Source organism: Centruroides vittatus, unplaced genomic scaffold (assembly GCF_030686945.1).
Source record: "Centruroides vittatus isolate TY-2023 unplaced genomic scaffold, ASM3068694v2 contig_2273, whole genome shotgun sequence".
In the NCBI taxonomy this organism is placed as follows: domain Eukaryota; kingdom Metazoa; phylum Arthropoda; class Arachnida; order Scorpiones; family Buthidae; genus Centruroides; species Centruroides vittatus.
In genome coordinates, this window is record NW_027121419.1 from 63,853 (window position 1) to 82,750 (window position 18,898).

The window sequence follows — 18,898 nt, forward strand, 5'->3', positions numbered from 1 at the left end:
TGTCAGCTGCTAGTTGTTTGTTACACATTCGGTCAGCAAACAGTCACAGTTAGGATTCATAGATACTAACCTCTGCCCAACTGCGTTTTCTTACCATACGGTGTGTACTTACTTACAAAATCCAGATATCCAACAATCTGCTGTGTTCTATCACCTTCCAGTTCTCAGTATCTCTCCAAAATTGGGATTATATAAACACAGAGCACAAAACCAACACCAGCACTATGAAAAGGAAAAATTTACTAATGTTTTTGTCTATATAAAAATAGATACGATTAGGTAAAAATGATATAGAACAAAATGGCTAAAACAAAAATCAAACACTTTTTTACATGTTCCAATTGACTACATAAATAGAATACATTGCATTTAAAATTTATACGTTACGTTCGGGATGTAATTTCAAAATATGTATATTATTTAAACGATAAACAAATAAATGATCAACTAATTTCACATTAATTATTATGACGTAAATATATGTTGCATTACTCTATCGTATTACCAAATATTTTATGAAAAGGATTTGAAAAACTATTTTCTTATCGGTAGTAAGTGTTTACTGCACGGTACATCCTGTACTTTGCATATTTGCATCAGAAACAAAAAGAAGACTAATTCTCGGAAGTTTATTCTTTAAATCCAAAATTTGTTAACAAAAGATTAATTAAAATCTTTTTTAAACTCTGTTAGAGCTCTGTATTTTAAATTTAAACTGTTTCACTTCAGAACAAATTAATACATTAAAATTTATTGAATAATAATTTAAACCAAGTCTTATCAAATCCCACTAAATAGTTTTAAATAAACCTAAATTTTGATAATTAATGAAATATTTCTCCTTAATTTTAGAAATTATTTAATTAGTATTTTTAATTGAAAAATTATCCAATACAATCAAAAAAAAAAAATAACAACGAAGTATTTGAAAATAACTGTGTATGTTGATTTTATCCATCTTTTTCCCATGCATTTATATTGTGGCATCATTAATTTAGTTTTGTGTAGAGGCATTCAAATGAAAAAATATTTTAACACACATGCAGTAACTACGATTATAAGTTTTGTAGAAAAAGAACTCCATTGGTCCTCGCATAGTAAATATACAGGTATACCTTGACTTACGTCTCTCTCGAGTTATGTCGTTCCCGATTTTATGTAGTTTGTCAAAAAAGTATATGGAAAAACAAAAATCAAGTTTAAGTCAGTTTATTCGACTTTAAATCTGTCCGCCATAAACATTGAAGTCGTAATATCACTAGAAAAGTGTTGAAAGCACATAAAATCATATTAAAATATGTACATTTACAGTAAATGTTAATACAATCATCATAAATCCTAGGGAATGAACCATGAAAACATCTGTGTTTCTGTGTTGTCGTCTTATGTAGCGGTCTTTAAGTGCTCATTATTGGCGTTTCCTCCATTATTGGCGTTTAGTTATGACGTAAGTCAAAACTACGACTTACGTCGTAACTACACAAGTAAATTCAACTTACGTCGCCTCTCCTGGAACCAATTACTGATGTAAGTCGAGGTATACCTGTATATATATAGAGCAAGATTAAACGCAAAATCAATATAAACAATTACTTTTCAATATTTTATTTTTAAATTAAGAAATGAAGAATAACAGGAGAAACAGCTGATTAAATTACAGATGATTTTTTTAATTGAATCAACTTGTATTCTGCAAATTAACTCAAATAAAAGATTAATAAAGTTTTAATCAAAGATCCTACTTACAAATATTTTACTGATCTGCTTTCTTTGCATTACATTAATTTAAGAATTACATTCAATATTACTAGACAATCTTTGTATCCTTTTGTTCCTTTTTGTCGTCTTAATACCACGATTAAATCTTTCTTTCTATCGTTATTATCAGGCAGTCGATAAATTTGAAAATATGTTGTATCTCGAATATCACAAATACAAATTTGTTTTTTTAAAAATTCTTTATACTACTAAATTTTATGTTCTATAATCTTATTTTTGATATTTTTATATATTTGTTGTTGTTGTTGTTGTTGTTGTTATGTATTACTTGTATTTCAATAGAATTTGTTTTGTGTTCATTGTATTGGGGCAGCAACTATTGTCTTAGAGACATTGCTTCCAAAAATAAGAAATAAATAAATAAAATTTTTTTATAAGCATGACTAATGCCGAATATTAGTTAGGTTATATATGTGGGTGCCGGGAGGCGGACAGAGTCTCGTTCCTCCTTTTTACGGCTAACAAGTCCGTTAGACTTGCCCACGTCAAGATGGCGGTTCGAATAAGTTACGCGTTTCGCGTTACGGGAGTGGCGGAAGTGGATAGGTTCGACGTTAGAGCGGCGGATGCTATTCTTCGGATAAAGAACATCACAACTAATTAGAATAATAACAAGGATTTATTTGGACTAACATAATCGATACAGTTCACTAAGTACTGCCGACCAAGAGCGGCTTCGCGGAGGGAGAGTTCACACGATTAGGGGGTCATACCTCGGGGTTGAGTTGATTCAGAAACGGGTCCGGTCGTAGGTAGTCGGAGTCCTTGCGACTTCGGTGTTCTCGCACCTTGTCAAAGGGACTCTACGTAATCGACCCCTCCCTTCCTCCCTCGTCGCCCTTTTATTGAGGTGGTCACGTTGTTCGGGCCCACCAATCCGCACCTTTTGTTGGGTTTTTCCTTCTGTTGCAATTTCGTTTCCTTCTGATTCACATCCCTTTTCCTTCCACCCACACGGAAAAAGGATGTCTTACTACCGGTGAATTTCCGGTGGGTCCGAATTCTCACATATACATTGTTAATTGGATAGCTAAGTACCTGCAAAGTGTATATTCACTTAATATTTATTAATAGTATTTTCCTAACTTTATAACATCTAAAGATTAGACATAATATGGCATAAAAGTTGGAAGTAAGCAAAATTATTGGTAAATATTTAATGTAGTTAGCTATTTAGCTATTAGTTCAGTCTTGAGGAAATTGCCTCCATATTATATGCTGAATTTTTAAGATAATGTTTTGAAAACTGCTCATTTATTTATTCTTCGTTAGGAATATTATTAAACAACACATGATTTAAATATTCATAAACACAGAACTGATTATTATTTGTATAATTGCATCTAAAATAGGTCAAGCTCGTATGTGTGGATTTTTTTAATCAAAATATAGTTGAGGAATTCTTGATTAAATTCCCCATTGTTCAGCATTGAGCATGACTGATAATGGCTCAAGTGATTTTGAAATGACTTTGTTACTTTTTGTATATTTGATTATTTGAGTAAATTTAAGATGTAATTATTTGTAACAAACTGCAAATAGATCTTAAAACTCTTGATATATAGGATGATCATAATTAAAGTGTCCCTGAGATATAAATCAATTCAAGCATAACCAAATTTTGAATATTGATGTTCTGATGTTTTTGGACATTCGGACGAGATTTCTAGGGAAAAATTTAGTTTCAAAACTCACCACTATAAGATTTGTGGCATTGCAAGCAGCAAAAAAAACATGATGATTGTAAGCTGCAAATGATACAATCATTGAAGCACAAAGAAACATGTTTCACATTCAATATGCTTTGTTGTCAGGTGTTTATGGTAAATGCACAAGAGAGGAATATGAATCTTAACTGACACTGCTTAATGTAGCCTTTATTCTGAAGTTGTTGAACAGTATGTTCAAAAGCCAAACATGACTCATCTATCCTTCTCACATGCAATTGATACTGTCTTTCAATGCTACTGGGTTAGGAACTTGATTTTGATAATCCATGCCCTTCAATTACTACAAACCAGAAGTCAACAAGTAAGATCTGATGAGAAAAGTCATAGTATGGGAAATGTGTGACTCTGTTTTCATTTAAATGTTGCTGCAGCAACTGACAATGTGGAGATCCCTTTTCTTACTTAAAAATGGTTGATGCAAGGTGTCACTATTGAAATAGTGGGACAACGAATCTGTTCAATTTTTCTTAATTCCAGTGGGGCAGTAATAGAACAAGTTACAGGACTAATGGACTTATCCTTATCAAAGAAGAATATGCCAACAATAAATGTGGCTGTGAAGCCACATTACATTGTGAATTTAGGCATGTACAGTGGAATCTGTTGACATACATATGGATGCTGCAAAGCCTGAATGCAACAGTTACGAATGTTTGCTGTTATGTCGAGGTAAAAATGCATCTTGTTAGTTTACATGATCTGCCGTGGTCAAGTATTGTCCATTTCCATTGTACCAAAAAAGCTGAATGCAAAAGTAAGAAATTCCTTGTCACATCAAGCAATTATTGAATGTGATTGATCTTTTATAGGAAAAAATACAATGCCATTTTGTTGTGTCTTTCACACTATGCCATTTGGCATGGCCTGATTCCATGACAGTACATGTACAGTACACTGCTGGAGCCTGTTATCAGTTCATTGGGCATTCTTCAGAAGTCATAACATTTTCCACTACTTGTGTAGTCGTAAGTTGTACATTCGGACATCCAGTTCTTTTTAATTGTGTGATAGTTCTTTTGAGAACCCTTTATGTCAAAGACCTCTGAGTAATTTCTTAGGCTTATCACACACTGAAAGCAAAAAAAGTCTGAAGTCTGTTGTGTTGGTGTCTGCTACCATGAATGTTTCTCTTAAGACAAAACTCTATGTGGACAAAAAAATTCAAGAGAGTGGTAAGCATTGGGGCATTGGAAGTCTTAAAGCATACTTGTGGAATTACCACTGTAATAAAACAGCTTGAAAAGAAAAAGTGCATTTATGCAAGATCATGACTATCACAACTGATCTCTCATAATATGAATGGAATTCTGAAAGCTGTGAGCAGTTTTACACCCAGCAATTGCCCATGGTACATGTACAGTACATTATGCATGTAATATGTGTTTTTTTGCTACTTGCGTCATCACAGGTATCATAGTGACAAGTTTTAAAACAATTTTTTCCTGAGAAAATTTCTTCTGTGTGTCCTGAAACCTCAGCATACAAAATTTTGTTGCATTTGGACTGCTAAATCTCCCTCCAGATAGCATCAAACAGGAACACTAATTGTGATCATCCTGTATTTCAATAAGGCAATTGAATTTAACTTGAATAAAGGAGAAATACATCAAAATTTTTGTCCACAGATGCAAATATATTAAAAATGAAATATGTTTAATTACATTGCATTTTTAACTACATTTTATGCACTAAACTATAAAATTGAGGTGTTTGTTAAGTACTAAAAATTAAAGCATGTAATGATTTTATATTTTAGAGTGACCTTTGGTCTCTAGGGATCACAGCTTTGGAAATGGCAGAATCACAACCACGTGAGTATAATTTATCACAGAAAAATATATTTTGAAGAATAGTTTAACACACGCAGTTTTTCTTTAAATATTCATTTCTATGAATTAAGAATTAGGTATTTTTTTCTTTTAGAGGAATAATTTTTCTAATAAATGTGTTGATATTTCAGCTCTTTGTGACATGCATCCCATGAGAGCATTATTTCTCATTCCAAGAAATCTTCCGCCGAGACTAAAGTCGAGAAAATGGTCCAAAAAATTTCATAGCTTTATCGAAACAGTACTAGTCAAAGATTATCAGCAACGTCCGTACACGGATCAATTATTAAAGCATCCGTTTATTCGAGACCAGCCGACAGAAAGACAAGTGCGCATACAGTTAAAAGACCACATCGACAGATGTCGCAAACACAAACAAGGTACATTTACGGAGTTCGACTGAACTTAACATAATTAAATATGTTAGATTTCGTTAACTTTTAAGATGTTTAGTGTAGTTTTAACTTTATAAGTTTGTTTTGTTGCATAATATGCAGTGTACTTGCAATTTATCTGGGAATTGCATTCTTTGAATGCATGCAAAACCAGATTCATGCAATTCGAGACCAGTTATCTGGTAAAAATATATTAATGTGGGGAATTAGTTTTATGGATGTGTTTAAAGTAGTTACTTATTTTATGTGAATAAAAAAATTATGAAAAGATTTTTATAATTAATATACATAAAGTTAATTGTAAAACATAGTAAAAATATATATTTATATTTTATAATACTTTATATATGTAAGCATTAGTAAATATGATTCATAGTGATCTTCTAATTTCAACTTTTGTTTATAAAAAGATTTATTTATCATCAAGATATTTATTAAATGATTTTTGGGCTGCAATTTTCAAAAATTGCAGACCTATAAATTTTCACTGATGTTCCTTCCTGCCTGTCTGTTCTTCCTTTTGTAATCTTGAGAATATATTTTATATTTGACATTTTGAATTTAAAAAGATTTAGATTTTATCTCAGATTACTTTTTCTTTCCCAGCTATTATAGTGTTGTAGATGCACATGGTGAAGAAAAGAGTCCGAGAAAGGGATAGACATAAAAAAAAAACTTTTTAATTTTCATCTGCATTTGATATAATATAGAGGTTCTCGTTTGGATTCCGACACTCCTTGTACAAACAGTTTTAATTATCAGACACCTGTACAGAATCGTTAACCTTAAATCTTGTGACAAAGGGTTGACCGAGGAAGCACAGTGCGATGCGAAAAAAAAAAAAAAAAGATTAAACTATAATTAACTACTTAAAAACTACTTATACTAAAGGAAAGAGAAAATAAGGATAGATGATAGGATAGAAGATTATAAAGAATGAGACAAGAATGGGTACCCAAATTTTAGTTGACGACCTCATGGTGGTGGCTAGAGCTCAAACCTTTGTTTTCCGATAGTACTAATCTTGATGTTGTAGAGTTTGGATTTTCTTTCTTTTCTACTTGTTACTTGACAAGTTTCCGGAGAAGTTGTATAAAATGTTCGAGATCCTCTCTAGTCTCTACTATCTTCAGCTTACTGCCTCTTTCAAATGTCCAGTTGGTGGTAAATTGACCACCTGGAGACCTTCGCAAAGTCCATTCGTACTGCTCGACGTCTAAGCCAAAAGTGACCCTTCTATCTCCTCTTTAGCCCCTCCAGGCTACCCGTTCCCTTTGTCTTACAAATCAGGTCATCGCCACCCACAGAGAGAAGTTTCCAGAAGTAGAGCGCCAAGAAACAAAGGACAGAGGAAGAAGGAAAAATGAAAAATAAATATATATATATATATATATATACAAATAAAATTTACAAAAAAAAGTATGGTGTAAGACCACAATAGACTATAATGTAGGCAATGTGATTGTTCAAATTTTGACCTTCCCAGAATTTATTAAATTTGATAACAACAATACTCCTGTGGTTAAATGTTTTTCTTGTTTTTAGGGGAGATACAAGAGGAATATCGATATAGCGGAAGTGAAGGAGATGATGAAGATTTGCTGATGCAGCATGAATTAAGGTAAACTGTTATAATGGTTGATTTATTATTTTGATTTTGGTTGTTGATGTGCAGATGTGTTAAGGTTACCAGTATGAGAATGATCATCATAAGTTGTTAACACACACGATCAATTATCATAACTTTGAAGCAAGCCATTCAGTTAATAGTTTACAAATGACTTTATGAATGATTCCTGTATGAGTCTAGAATAATCAGTCAGAATCAGCATTTCATCTATGACACCCAGTTTATATTCTGCCAATCATATGAGTTTAATGTGTTGCACTCTGGTAAGCCGAAAGTGCTCCAATAATTTCTGAGATTTCAAAGATTTAACTGAGGTTTCAAGTTTGCAACAGAGCATTTTGATTTAACAGTTGTTTGTAATTTGCGTATATTTTGATAGTAGTTATATATATTTATTAAATACTTTTTAAATTACTTTTATATTTATAGTTGTTTGAGATGAAAATGATTGCTGTTTCTACTCAAAACAATGATAGCTTGTCGTGCATCTGGTTCCATTATGGTGTGACTCTGATTTAAAATTTAAAATTTTTTTAAGTGCTTTTTAATTAAAACTTTTACATTCTATTTTTTTAAATCTTGAATATTCGTCTCTCACATAGCCAATAAAAGTCACTTATCTATCTGCTGCTTATAACACAAGAATCTTAAGAAAAGTTTGAAAAATTTACAATCATTTTCTCCAGAATTGTTAGTTTTTATTTAAAATAATACTTCATTTTATTAAAATGTAATGATTCCAAAATATCTAACTGCAAATGAAAACAAATACAATCCAGATTCAATACTGATTGAGTGATGTATATATTAACTGTGTAATTGCACCTTCTATGTGCCAGTTTAGTTTAAACTTTAAGATCTTTGTGAATCAAAAGTTTTTGATAAATGTTTTGAATGAGTATTTCAATTTTTAAAACATTTGAATATAAACTAATTTGTTTAATGAAAGGTACAGTACAAGTGCACTTTTTTCCAATCTAACATGTTAAAATGCACTGAATTTTGATTACTTTGTCTTAAATATTCCATGTATTAAAAACTGTAAACACCAGAGATAAAGAACAATCATAAACATGTACTGTACAATATGTAATGCTCTATGTATATTTTTTGGAAATTAGCATTAATATCATATGGATAATCTCGAAATTAAAGTTAAGATGTAATTTAATATCTATGATTATTCTCTCTGTTTCATTCATAAAAAATTTATAAATTTTATTTCTTATGAATGAAATTATTAATTAAAATATTAATGAAGATAAAATGAAATTCATCAATATTAAAATGATGTTGATATGAGTTAAAATTTGAAATTTTACGACAAAGTTTTATAGAATATTATTTATTAATTTTTTTTATTACTTTTCAATTACTACTTTTTCTGTTAACAGAAATATTGAAACAATGGATGAAGACGATTCCACATTGAGAAGAGGATATCAGCAGGATTATAATACTTTAACTCCTAGTAATTCTCACGAAGCATTGAGACTCGTTAAAGAAATTCAATCTTCGCAACAACAATCTGCCATTAATCCGACTCCCGCTCAACGTCCACCCGTACCACCTCAAAGATTAATAGGTATTTTAAAATTGTTAAATTCAAATTTATGCATTTTTTTTTCAATAACTTTCTATTTTCTTTTCTATATACTGAATGTTAAATCAATTCTCAAACTTAACACACCAAAATATAACTATAGATAAAATTTTTTTCCATATCATACACTTTCCTCTTTAGAGCAAAATTATTTCTGAAACAATTTTTTAAATTTGTAAAAATTAAATATTAAATAATCATAGATGAAAATAAGTTTTAACTTTTGTTTTTAAAGTTACTTTACATTTATATGGAATATTTATCTTTTTTATCTTTGATTAACATTCATTATATGAAAAATACTAAGATTATTAAATGCAGTAAACTCTCACTAACCTGGACAGATTTTTTTTTTTTCAACAGATTGTACATAATTTAAAATTCCTTGACAGTAGAAAAATTATTATTAACAATATAAAAATCCAGTAACTTGATTATTTAATAAATGCCAAACAAACTGCCGGATATTCTAGCCCAATATAAACTGGCAGTTGGTAATTATTATTAAGTGTTTCTGATATCTAAAAGTCTTCATGATATTGCGAATTATATTACTGTGGTAGATAAGTTACTAAAGACTGTACATTGTTATATACTGCACTGTATTCCAAGTTTTTTGAGATCTTTTCCTGTAATAATAAATTTAACAGTATAACCTATTAAAGCTTGGTAAAACTTCTACAATGAATTAATTGTAATAAACTACTGTATTGTATATCCATCTTATAGTTCTCCACATTGTCAGAGAAAATACCCTGCTAACTCAAAACTTTTGTGCAATTATAAAACTTTTATTCCCTTTTTAAAAACAAAATCTCAGTTGTTTTTGTTTTTTTGACATAATAAAATAAAATAAATTGATATAGTTTAATGCAGATTCATATTAATTTAGTATCAATATTCATTACATCTATACATATAAATTTCTATTAGTTAGGGATTGAAATACACGAATGTATCAATAATTCCGGAAAGATTAATAAAATATTATGTTTTTTAAGTTGTTCCCGGTCCGGCCCCTCCGAGCAAACCATTACCTCCCATTCCCATTGCCGAAAATAGAAAAGAAAAGGAAAGAAAGCCGGCGGCTCCTCCGAGAAATCATCAACCACAACCCTCCCAAGCATTTCACTTACCAAAATCACCATGTAGACCAGATGTGAGTTAATAAAATCTTTATTCTTGGTTTGCTATTTTCACTTAACTTATATATATATATATTTTGTAGGAAATAGAAGGCTTAGCAAATCAGTTCAACGATTTATCCGTAGAAGGAAATAATCAAGTTGGAAGATCTGTGACTGCCGAATCTTCCGGTCTTAACGGAAATTCTCCCGAATATAGTTATATAGAAGAACCGCCCGTTGCATCAGACACTGATTCCGATGACGAAGACGGACAAGTTCAGAATGATGGAACACTTTTAGCTTCCGATCCACCCAGACCTTTGTAAGATTATTAGTTAAATTAATGAAGTTTTAGTTTTTAATTAAATTTTTCTATTTAATTATATGGTATATAACATACATATAAAAAAGTAATTTATATTATACTTATAATATAAAACTTAAAATTTTCAGCAAATAGTGTTAGGATAAAATTAAATTTTTCAATATCCTTGATAGTTTTTTTAAATAGTCTATTGCTGAGCCCAGATTTTTATATTTGGCATTTTACTTTCTCATCTGTTATGTATATGTTAGGCTCAAAAAATGAAAATGTTCATTGAGCGAAAAAAGTCCACAATGCATTGTGATCACTTTAAATCATCCACAATGTGAAATTTGCGTTGGCCACTTGTAAAAACAGCCCAATGCGTTGTGACTAACTCAAAAAGACCACAAAGCGAAATTCACATCATGGCTTTCATTATATTTGACCACTACACATTGCAGAGATTAAGAAAAGCCATAACACATTCTGAATGTTAGCTGATGCAACCACAATAGAGGGTGATACAACGCACAGTGATTTGTAACTTTAAAATGGGTAGTCTAGCCTCGGAACACTTTTATTTACAACTTTTAATGCTGAACAACATTAGTTGTACAATTTTCCTAGAAATTTAATTTTCATACTTAAAAAAATTTCAAAGAAATAAATTGTGTGGAGAAAAATACACATTTGGTTTTTTTGGTTTTGCTTAAAAGTGCTAAAGGTCAAACTTTACAATTTTATTTGAGCATTGATTAAAAAAAATGCAAATTTTGCTCAAAGAACATAAAATGCAACTCGAAATATTACTGTAATAGTTCTCGTAAAAGAAGACTGATTTATTAATAAAAGTTCCTGACAAAGTAATTAATTTTAGTAAATTAGGTGTTTGAAACCGAATCTCGAACACCGCAGTAGATTTTCATGAATAATTAAATGTTGAAAAATAACCAAGTTACATTTCTGTACGTGGTGGATAATTTTGTTACCTACTTATAAAAGATAATTGAAGATATATAAATCATAATGAAAAAGAAAGTTTAATTTTCTTGTAATCACCATGTTATTAGTTAATCTTCAGAACTTGTGCTGGCTTTTAACCATAATAAATCCATCGCAAGTGGTTTTTAACATTAGCAGCTGATTTTTATGTCATTGTGTAGAGTACATCAAGCACCTGCTTAAGTATGAAAATTAAATTTCTAGGAAAATTGTAAAACTAATGTTGTTCAGCTTTAAAAATTGTAAATAAAAGTATTTTGAGGCTAGAACACATATTTTAAAGTTACAAACCACTGTGCATTGTATTACCCTCTAATGTGGTCAGCTAATGTTCAGAATGTGTTATGGCTTTTCTTAATCTATGCAACATGTAGTGGTCAAATATAATGAAAGCCACGACGTGAATTTCACTTTGTGGTCTTTTTGAGTTAGTCACAATGCATTGCGGTTGTGTTTTTACAAGTGGCACGACACGAATTTTGCATTGTGGATAATTTAGAGACCACAATGAATTGTGGATTTTTTTTTTGCTCAATGAACATTTTTGTTCTCTGAGCCTAACATATATAACAAGGAAAAGTGTTATAATTGTCAGATTTGACCCTTTGGGTTTTTGCAAATCTCGACATTTTGAGACTTCTGAACCCAAAAATGTCAAAAAATAAATTCCAGCAATATTTTGCTGGATTTTTCAAATATGCATCTTTTATGATTACAAATATGAACATCAAATAACCTGATTCTTGATTAATACTGAATGATCTGCTAGTTTGTATTGGGTTATATTATGGCTACATTTAATAATTAGATATATACAGTGATCTTGTCTAGAGGTAGGCGATTCAGTCACCATTTCATAATAAATTTAATAATTATAAATAAAGTTATATTTAATATTTAATTTAGAAAGTTATGGAAGATGACCATGCTATGGGCCAATTTCTTTTCTTTTAGAACTTTCTAAATTAATTATTAACCTATCCCACATTGAGATTTTTCTCCGACGCGTGTCGCTTCACGTTGAATTTTTGTCGATGTTAAGCCTAACGAAAATTCCATGTTTTAGAAAAAAATAATCATGGCTATTGTATCATCCAAAATTTTTTTTTATTTTGCACAAACAAAATAGACATATTAATAAATTTAAAAACAAAAAAAATTATGTAAATTTAGTTGCCGTACAGTCCTTAATTGTACTTTATTATAAATTGTCTACGTGGACTTAATGTATTAATAAGACTTCTGTTATTAATAGAAGTTCTGATTATGAGCTCCTTCCTGTGTTGATAACCAATACACTGGTATAAAGTCCACGTAGACAATTTATAATAAAAAAATTATATTTTGGAATTTAGTTTTAATATAAAAATTATGCCGACTAGCGACATCTAGTGTCAAAAACGTCTCAACGCCGAAACGTTATATCTCGGGTCAACCGGTCAAGGTCATTGTGTTTTGACCCAAAATATTTTGGGAATACCACGGAACAGGTTAAAGGTGAGGCAAAATTACTCTCTATCTAATTATTAAATGTAGCACAATATAGCCTGATACAATTTGACAAATCATTTGGTATTAATTTTTCATGATTGATGGTAAGATTATTATTATTATTATTTTACATAATTTTGATCTAATTTTAAAAAAACTTTATGTATTTCATAATTTATCACACAGTGTAAAATGATTTACTTGCTGTCTTGGATAAAAATATGAAATTTTTAAATATATTATATAAATTTAATGTTTTTTTTTCCAACATAGCAAATAAATCATTTAATTTTATAGAGCAAATAAAATTTTAAAAAATATAATGTTCGAGAAGTTTGTGAGAACTAATGTTCTTTGAATCTTTTAGTTAGAATTTTATGTAAGAAAGAACATTGAGCCAATGGAGATTTTTCTTTTTGAGTTCTCAACTTGTAACATTTTTTCCAAGATACTTTATATGTAAAAAAAAAATTTATATGGTTTAAACCTTTCTTAGTTCTCACAGATAGTATTTTTTCTCTAGAATTTTAGTAAGTTTATTAAATACACAACAGTGCAGGATAATACTTTAATTATTTAAAAATTACAGATGATAATTTTGAATAAAATTTTACTTGATTTACTGAGAATCTCAATTTAGTTATTCATTTATTAAACTTTTAATTAATATTTATACAAAGATAATGAAATTTAATCTTTTCTTCATATTTTAGACCTCCCGAATGTAATAACCGTGACACTCTAAGAGCTTTAGTTGCACGAGAAGGTAAGAAGAATTTTAATAACAAATAAGTAAAGAAATTAATGAAAATAATATAATTTCATATATAACCTGACTTTCTCATTATCAATTTTTTACAAATTATTTGTATTATTTCATTTTTTTATTAAATAAAAGTCAATATTAATAATTACATGCAGCTTAAAGTCTATTTTATGTAAAATTATTGTAAATGTAACATCTAATAGATATATTAAACAATACAGTAAATCTGAAAAATTAGATAATAATTGTGTTATTGAAAATATATGGATTTGGTTCAAAAATTATGCATTACTATTTAGTATAAACTACACTTTTTATTATGTAAAATTAAAATTCTAATTCTAGCATTTGTTTTTATTTTGTAATTAAAGTGGAAGCTGCTATAAGTCAAGCACCGGATCGACCATTACCGCCAACTCCCGATGATGATGATAATGACAGAACATTACTTGCAAGAAAGGTAAGTTCAATCAAATTTGCTTATAATTAGGATGAAAGGACCAAATGGTTTTGTTTCTTATGTGTTGCTAGCTATATTCATATTATTAATCTACAATATACCAGGAGTGGCAAACCTATGGCATATGTGCCCAAAGTGACATGTTGGAAGACATCATCTGGCACATAATGTACAATACAATTTCACTCATCATCATCACATTTACTCCAATTAAAGCATATTAATTTTATTTATTTACATATCATAATTTGAAGTCTAAAACTTTGGCATTCATAAGCATTCTTAAACATAAGTATGCTTACTGCATGGTATGCAAACTCAAAAAAGTTACCATTCCTGCCTTATACTACAGTCAGTAGTACGAGGTCTTTCATAAAATACACAGACTGACGTCATAAAACAAAAAATATACTTTATGTAGAAGTTACATGTCTAGGTCCCCTTCAAATTACTCTCGTTCTCAACGCACACACTTATCCCAACAGTGTTTCCACTTGTTGAAACAGTCCTGGTATGCTTCTATTGTAATGTCCTTCAGTGCCTCGTCACATTTGCCTTAATCTCGGGAATCATCTCAAATCTTCTTCCTTTCGAGGGTCTTTTGAGTTTGGGGAACAAGAAAAAGTCACAAGGAGCAAGGTCAGGTTGAGGAGCAAGGTCAGGGGTGGGGAAGAACAATGATCAAGTGTTTGGCCAAAAAGTCACGAGGGCTGAATGGGCTGGAGCATTGTCATGATGGAGAAACCAGTTGCCACTCCTCCACATTTCTGGCCTTTGCGATGGATGGTGTCCCTCAGACGTTTCAGAACTTCAATGTAGTAAGTCTGGTTCACTGTGGAGCCTTGGGGGAGGTAGTCATGGTGAACAACACCCTTAGCATCAAAGAAAACTGTCAACATCACCTTGACATTGGATTGAACTTGGCAAGCTTTTTTGGGTCATGGGGAACGTTTCACCCACCCACTGGAATGATTGGACCTTTGTTTCAATGTCATAACCATAAACCCATGATTCATCACCTGTTATGATCCTTGACAAGAAGTTTTCATCTTTTTCTGAACGATCAAGCAGTTCCTGACAAACCTGGATGCGATTGGCTTTTTGGTCATCCGTCATCAGGCGTGGCACAAATTTTGCAGCAATGCAGTGCATCTTTAATTTTTTGGTAAAAATTTCATAACAAGATTCATCTGATATCCCACATTCTTCAGCAAGCTCCCTGATGGTCAGACGTTGATTTGCCCACACCAGGGTGTTGATTTTGTTGACGTGTGGGTCATCAGTTGACGTGGAAGGACGTCCAGGACGCTCATCATCTTCATTCGACTGTCGACCACCCTTGAAATGTTCATGCCACTTGAAACATGCTGTACGCTTCATAGCAACATCACCATAAGCCATGTTTAAGCATAGCAAATGTTTCAGTTGCAGGTTTTCCAAGTTTAACACAAAATTTCACAGCAAGTCATTGCTCCTTCAGGTCATTCATTCTGAAATCCGACAAACAAAAAAAAATGGCATTTCACTAAAAACTGCGTAGCCAATCAACAAGTAAAGATATCTGTAATCAGGAAATGGCTTTATCACCAGACAATCTGTACAAACCTAGCGACACCAAGCAGATTCCCCTGGAACCAACTGGAGCCACGCAATTCAAACAGTGTGCATATTTTTTGAACAGACTTTGTATAATGCAGGAATGCTATATTGCTAACAATAGATATAGTGAGTATCATTTAATGACTACAGATAACTCATTTACATAAAAACTTTTTATTTGGTTCAATACATTAAAATTTTAAATTACAACAAAATTTTCTAACTTTGTTTTTAAAATGATCATGTTGTAACAAAAAATCTTGATATTTGAACTACAAGTTTTTCTGCTTATGATTTTATTTGCTTGTCAGTTACCAATGCAGCACTTTTTTGAATTCAAAACCATGATATTAATACTTTATTGATATCTTTTAGAATATTATTTTATAAATTTTTTAGTACTCAGGATGTTATTCGCCACTGCACGTAAATAAACATTCTTATTCTTATCCAAATACTTACAAAAGACATTTAAATATATATATTTCTTAGCTATCATGTTTAAAAGCAGAAGAATCTTTTGAATTATTAAATTTATAATATAAAATATAATAATGTTATATAAATAAAAATAATTTGTTTTTATGTATAATATACAGGGTATCCACAAATATCATCTTTGATTTTAAACAAACATAAAGTTGCCATCTATAGTTGTTACATACAACATTGGCATCACTAGAAAGTGAAACCCTTCATATTTTGTTCCTTACCTCAAAGATACTCAATGTACACCCCCATATGTCACACAAAAAATAGCAAGGTGATATTGTTTGTGCTACACAATGCTCAAACATATCCACCAGGATGGACCTGGTGAAAGTAGTGACACATTACTGCAACTGTTGTGATTCTCAGGCAATGGAGTGGGAATACAAAGAAGTGACAGACAGTGAAATGAGGTAACTTGGGTGATGACAGCAGAATACATTGTCATCAGCTCCAGCATAGTTTAATCCATCTGTGTGACACGCATGCATTAAGATATTATGAATGTAGGGATGCCAGTGTGGTAGAACTTTGTCTCACTGAAAGAATTCATTACCCTTCTCATCCAATTGTGAAAACAGTCAGAGTCAGCATGCCCAGATAGCTGAAACCAGTAATTGTTTCTTCCAAAAGAAACAGGATCAATACACTTTCTTCTTCTATATGGCACTAAGAAATATTGAATTTGGAGTCACATTTAATCTCCATAACAATATGTGAGTTCTCCCTACCCCAAATCTTGACATTGAGCTTGTTTACTTTTCCACTGACAAGGAAGTCAACTTGAAAGATCTTAGACATAGTGGATTTATTTAACTCCAATGCCCAGCTAGCTCTGTACCCAGACTACTTAGGGCTATAAGCAAGTGATTCTCAAGCATATTTCACAACTTTACATTGGCAAGTCAAGTGTTCTTTCCTTTGATTGAAAATGCACTCTCCCTTTTCAAAAATTCATTGTACCACTTCACAATTGGTCTTGCACTTTGTATTGTAACATTAAATTTCCATTTGAAAACATGCTATACACTCGCGACAATGTTGTGTCTTCAAATTCCACATATCATCGATTATGTTGTTGAAGGACTAGTGTCATTTTGCTTCACACTTGCTTCTGCCAATGGTGTTGTGCACCACAATGAGGCCTACACCATGGTGTAAAAAACGGTGATTTCATGAGCCCATTCTTTCTTGTGACACCAATAACCAATGTGTAATATCCATCATTACAAAATTTTACTCAATCATTTATGGAAGATATTTGTAGACATCCTGTAAATAAATATTATTATAAAAAAATATGTAATTATTATTACATTTATAACTTTATTTATTTTAAATGAATAACTATTAACTATCCAATATTTTATAAACTAATATATATTTTAATAATTTACCAATAATTTTATCCCTTACGTCAGACTGGTATTGACTATTTCAGAATATTTGTATGTGTAATGAAATGAATTTGTTGCGGTGAAAAAACTTGTTTTTTTAAATAAGAATCTCAAGAATTCCAAATATAAATTGGTACGGTATTATTGACTAATTATAACTTTGTTGTTATTTTATTATTGTGGACTAAAACAAGAAAATAAAAGGCCAAAATATAGTTCATCATATGTTTAATCAAAATTCCATGTATATATATTGATCAATTCAATGAATTAATATCTAAAATCTAATTCTTCAAATGATATTGAGATTCTTGAATAGATATATGACTATTAATTAAAAAAATATTTTGTTAATAGTGTAGGACCAAATATCTGGCTTCCAGAAATTGGGATTACCAGAAAACTGGCTAGTTTTGAATTTGGTGGGCTGCAGTACAGCAGTAATTCACTGCACTGCAACTTTCTTTTGGTTTCCATGGCATACGCTTCACATTGTATGGCAGTTCCAGTGTGACTGCTAGTATATGGTATTAAAAACAGTTCCAATTTTTGTTCCATTGTTTTTAATTTAAGTATATATTTAGCTCATGTCAAAAAACTGAAAAATCCAGAAATATGAACCACTTCTAGTCCCAAGTTTGCTGAATGTTTGGTCTGGTACGGTATAAGTGATAAGAATCAATTTAAAATATTGAAGCTTTTTTTGTTGCTGTTTCTGTTAATAGAATGAGAGAGAGAAAAATAGAATGGATAATCATCAGTCTAATGAAGGTGGAGCTAGATATCCTGGATTGAGAATGGAAAATTCACAAAGCTCACCAAGCAATATTGGTATGTTGGGACCAAATTCTGGTAATCAGATGCCCGATTTACTTCCTACGTACGCTTGTGCTGTAGGACCTCACAAACCATTCGTTCAGTCCAAGTCTCAAGATAAAAATACATCTGAAGAGGTAAAAATTCAATTGTAATTAGTTTATGATATGTAAGATATTTTTATTTAAAATATCTTAATTTCAGGATATAAACAAGGTTCCTTCTCAGTTACATCACAAGCAACGTTCCTTTTTAACATTCGGCTTCGGTGCAGGTGGATTGGCTCATTCTCCATCGCCGAGACGTGAATCTCATCTTAATATTAGTATTACACCGACTCCGCATGAAATTACACCAGAAACACCAGAAATTCGAAAGTATAAAAAACGTTTCAATTCGGAAATTCTCTGTGCCGCATTATGGGGTAAATAATAATATTTTAAATAAATCACGAAAACCTTTATGTTACAGTGTAATA

General features: G+C 30.9%; 1 protein-coding gene across 5 annotated transcripts in view; it reads left to right on the forward strand.

The window, feature by feature from the left end:
* The window catches only part of LOC136971022 (serine/threonine-protein kinase mig-15-like), a 79,701-nt gene that overhangs the window by 42,942 nt on the left and 17,861 nt on the right, over window positions 1-18,898 (forward strand). For all 5 annotated transcript variants that reach the window (XM_067265507.1, XM_067265506.1, XM_067265509.1 and 2 more), the window contains exons 11-20: window positions 5,266-5,320; window positions 5,470-5,718; window positions 7,279-7,354; window positions 8,758-8,948; window positions 9,968-10,125; window positions 10,195-10,415; window positions 13,607-13,659; window positions 14,031-14,119; window positions 18,330-18,557; window positions 18,625-18,844. In XM_067265507.1, coding sequence (XP_067121608.1) covers window positions 5,266-5,320; window positions 5,470-5,718; window positions 7,279-7,354; window positions 8,758-8,948; window positions 9,968-10,125; window positions 10,195-10,415; window positions 13,607-13,659; window positions 14,031-14,119; window positions 18,330-18,557; window positions 18,625-18,844 — 1,540 coding nt within the window. The remainder of the gene's footprint in view (window positions 1-5,265; window positions 5,321-5,469; window positions 5,719-7,278; window positions 7,355-8,757; window positions 8,949-9,967; window positions 10,126-10,194; window positions 10,416-13,606; window positions 13,660-14,030; window positions 14,120-18,329; window positions 18,558-18,624; window positions 18,845-18,898) is intronic.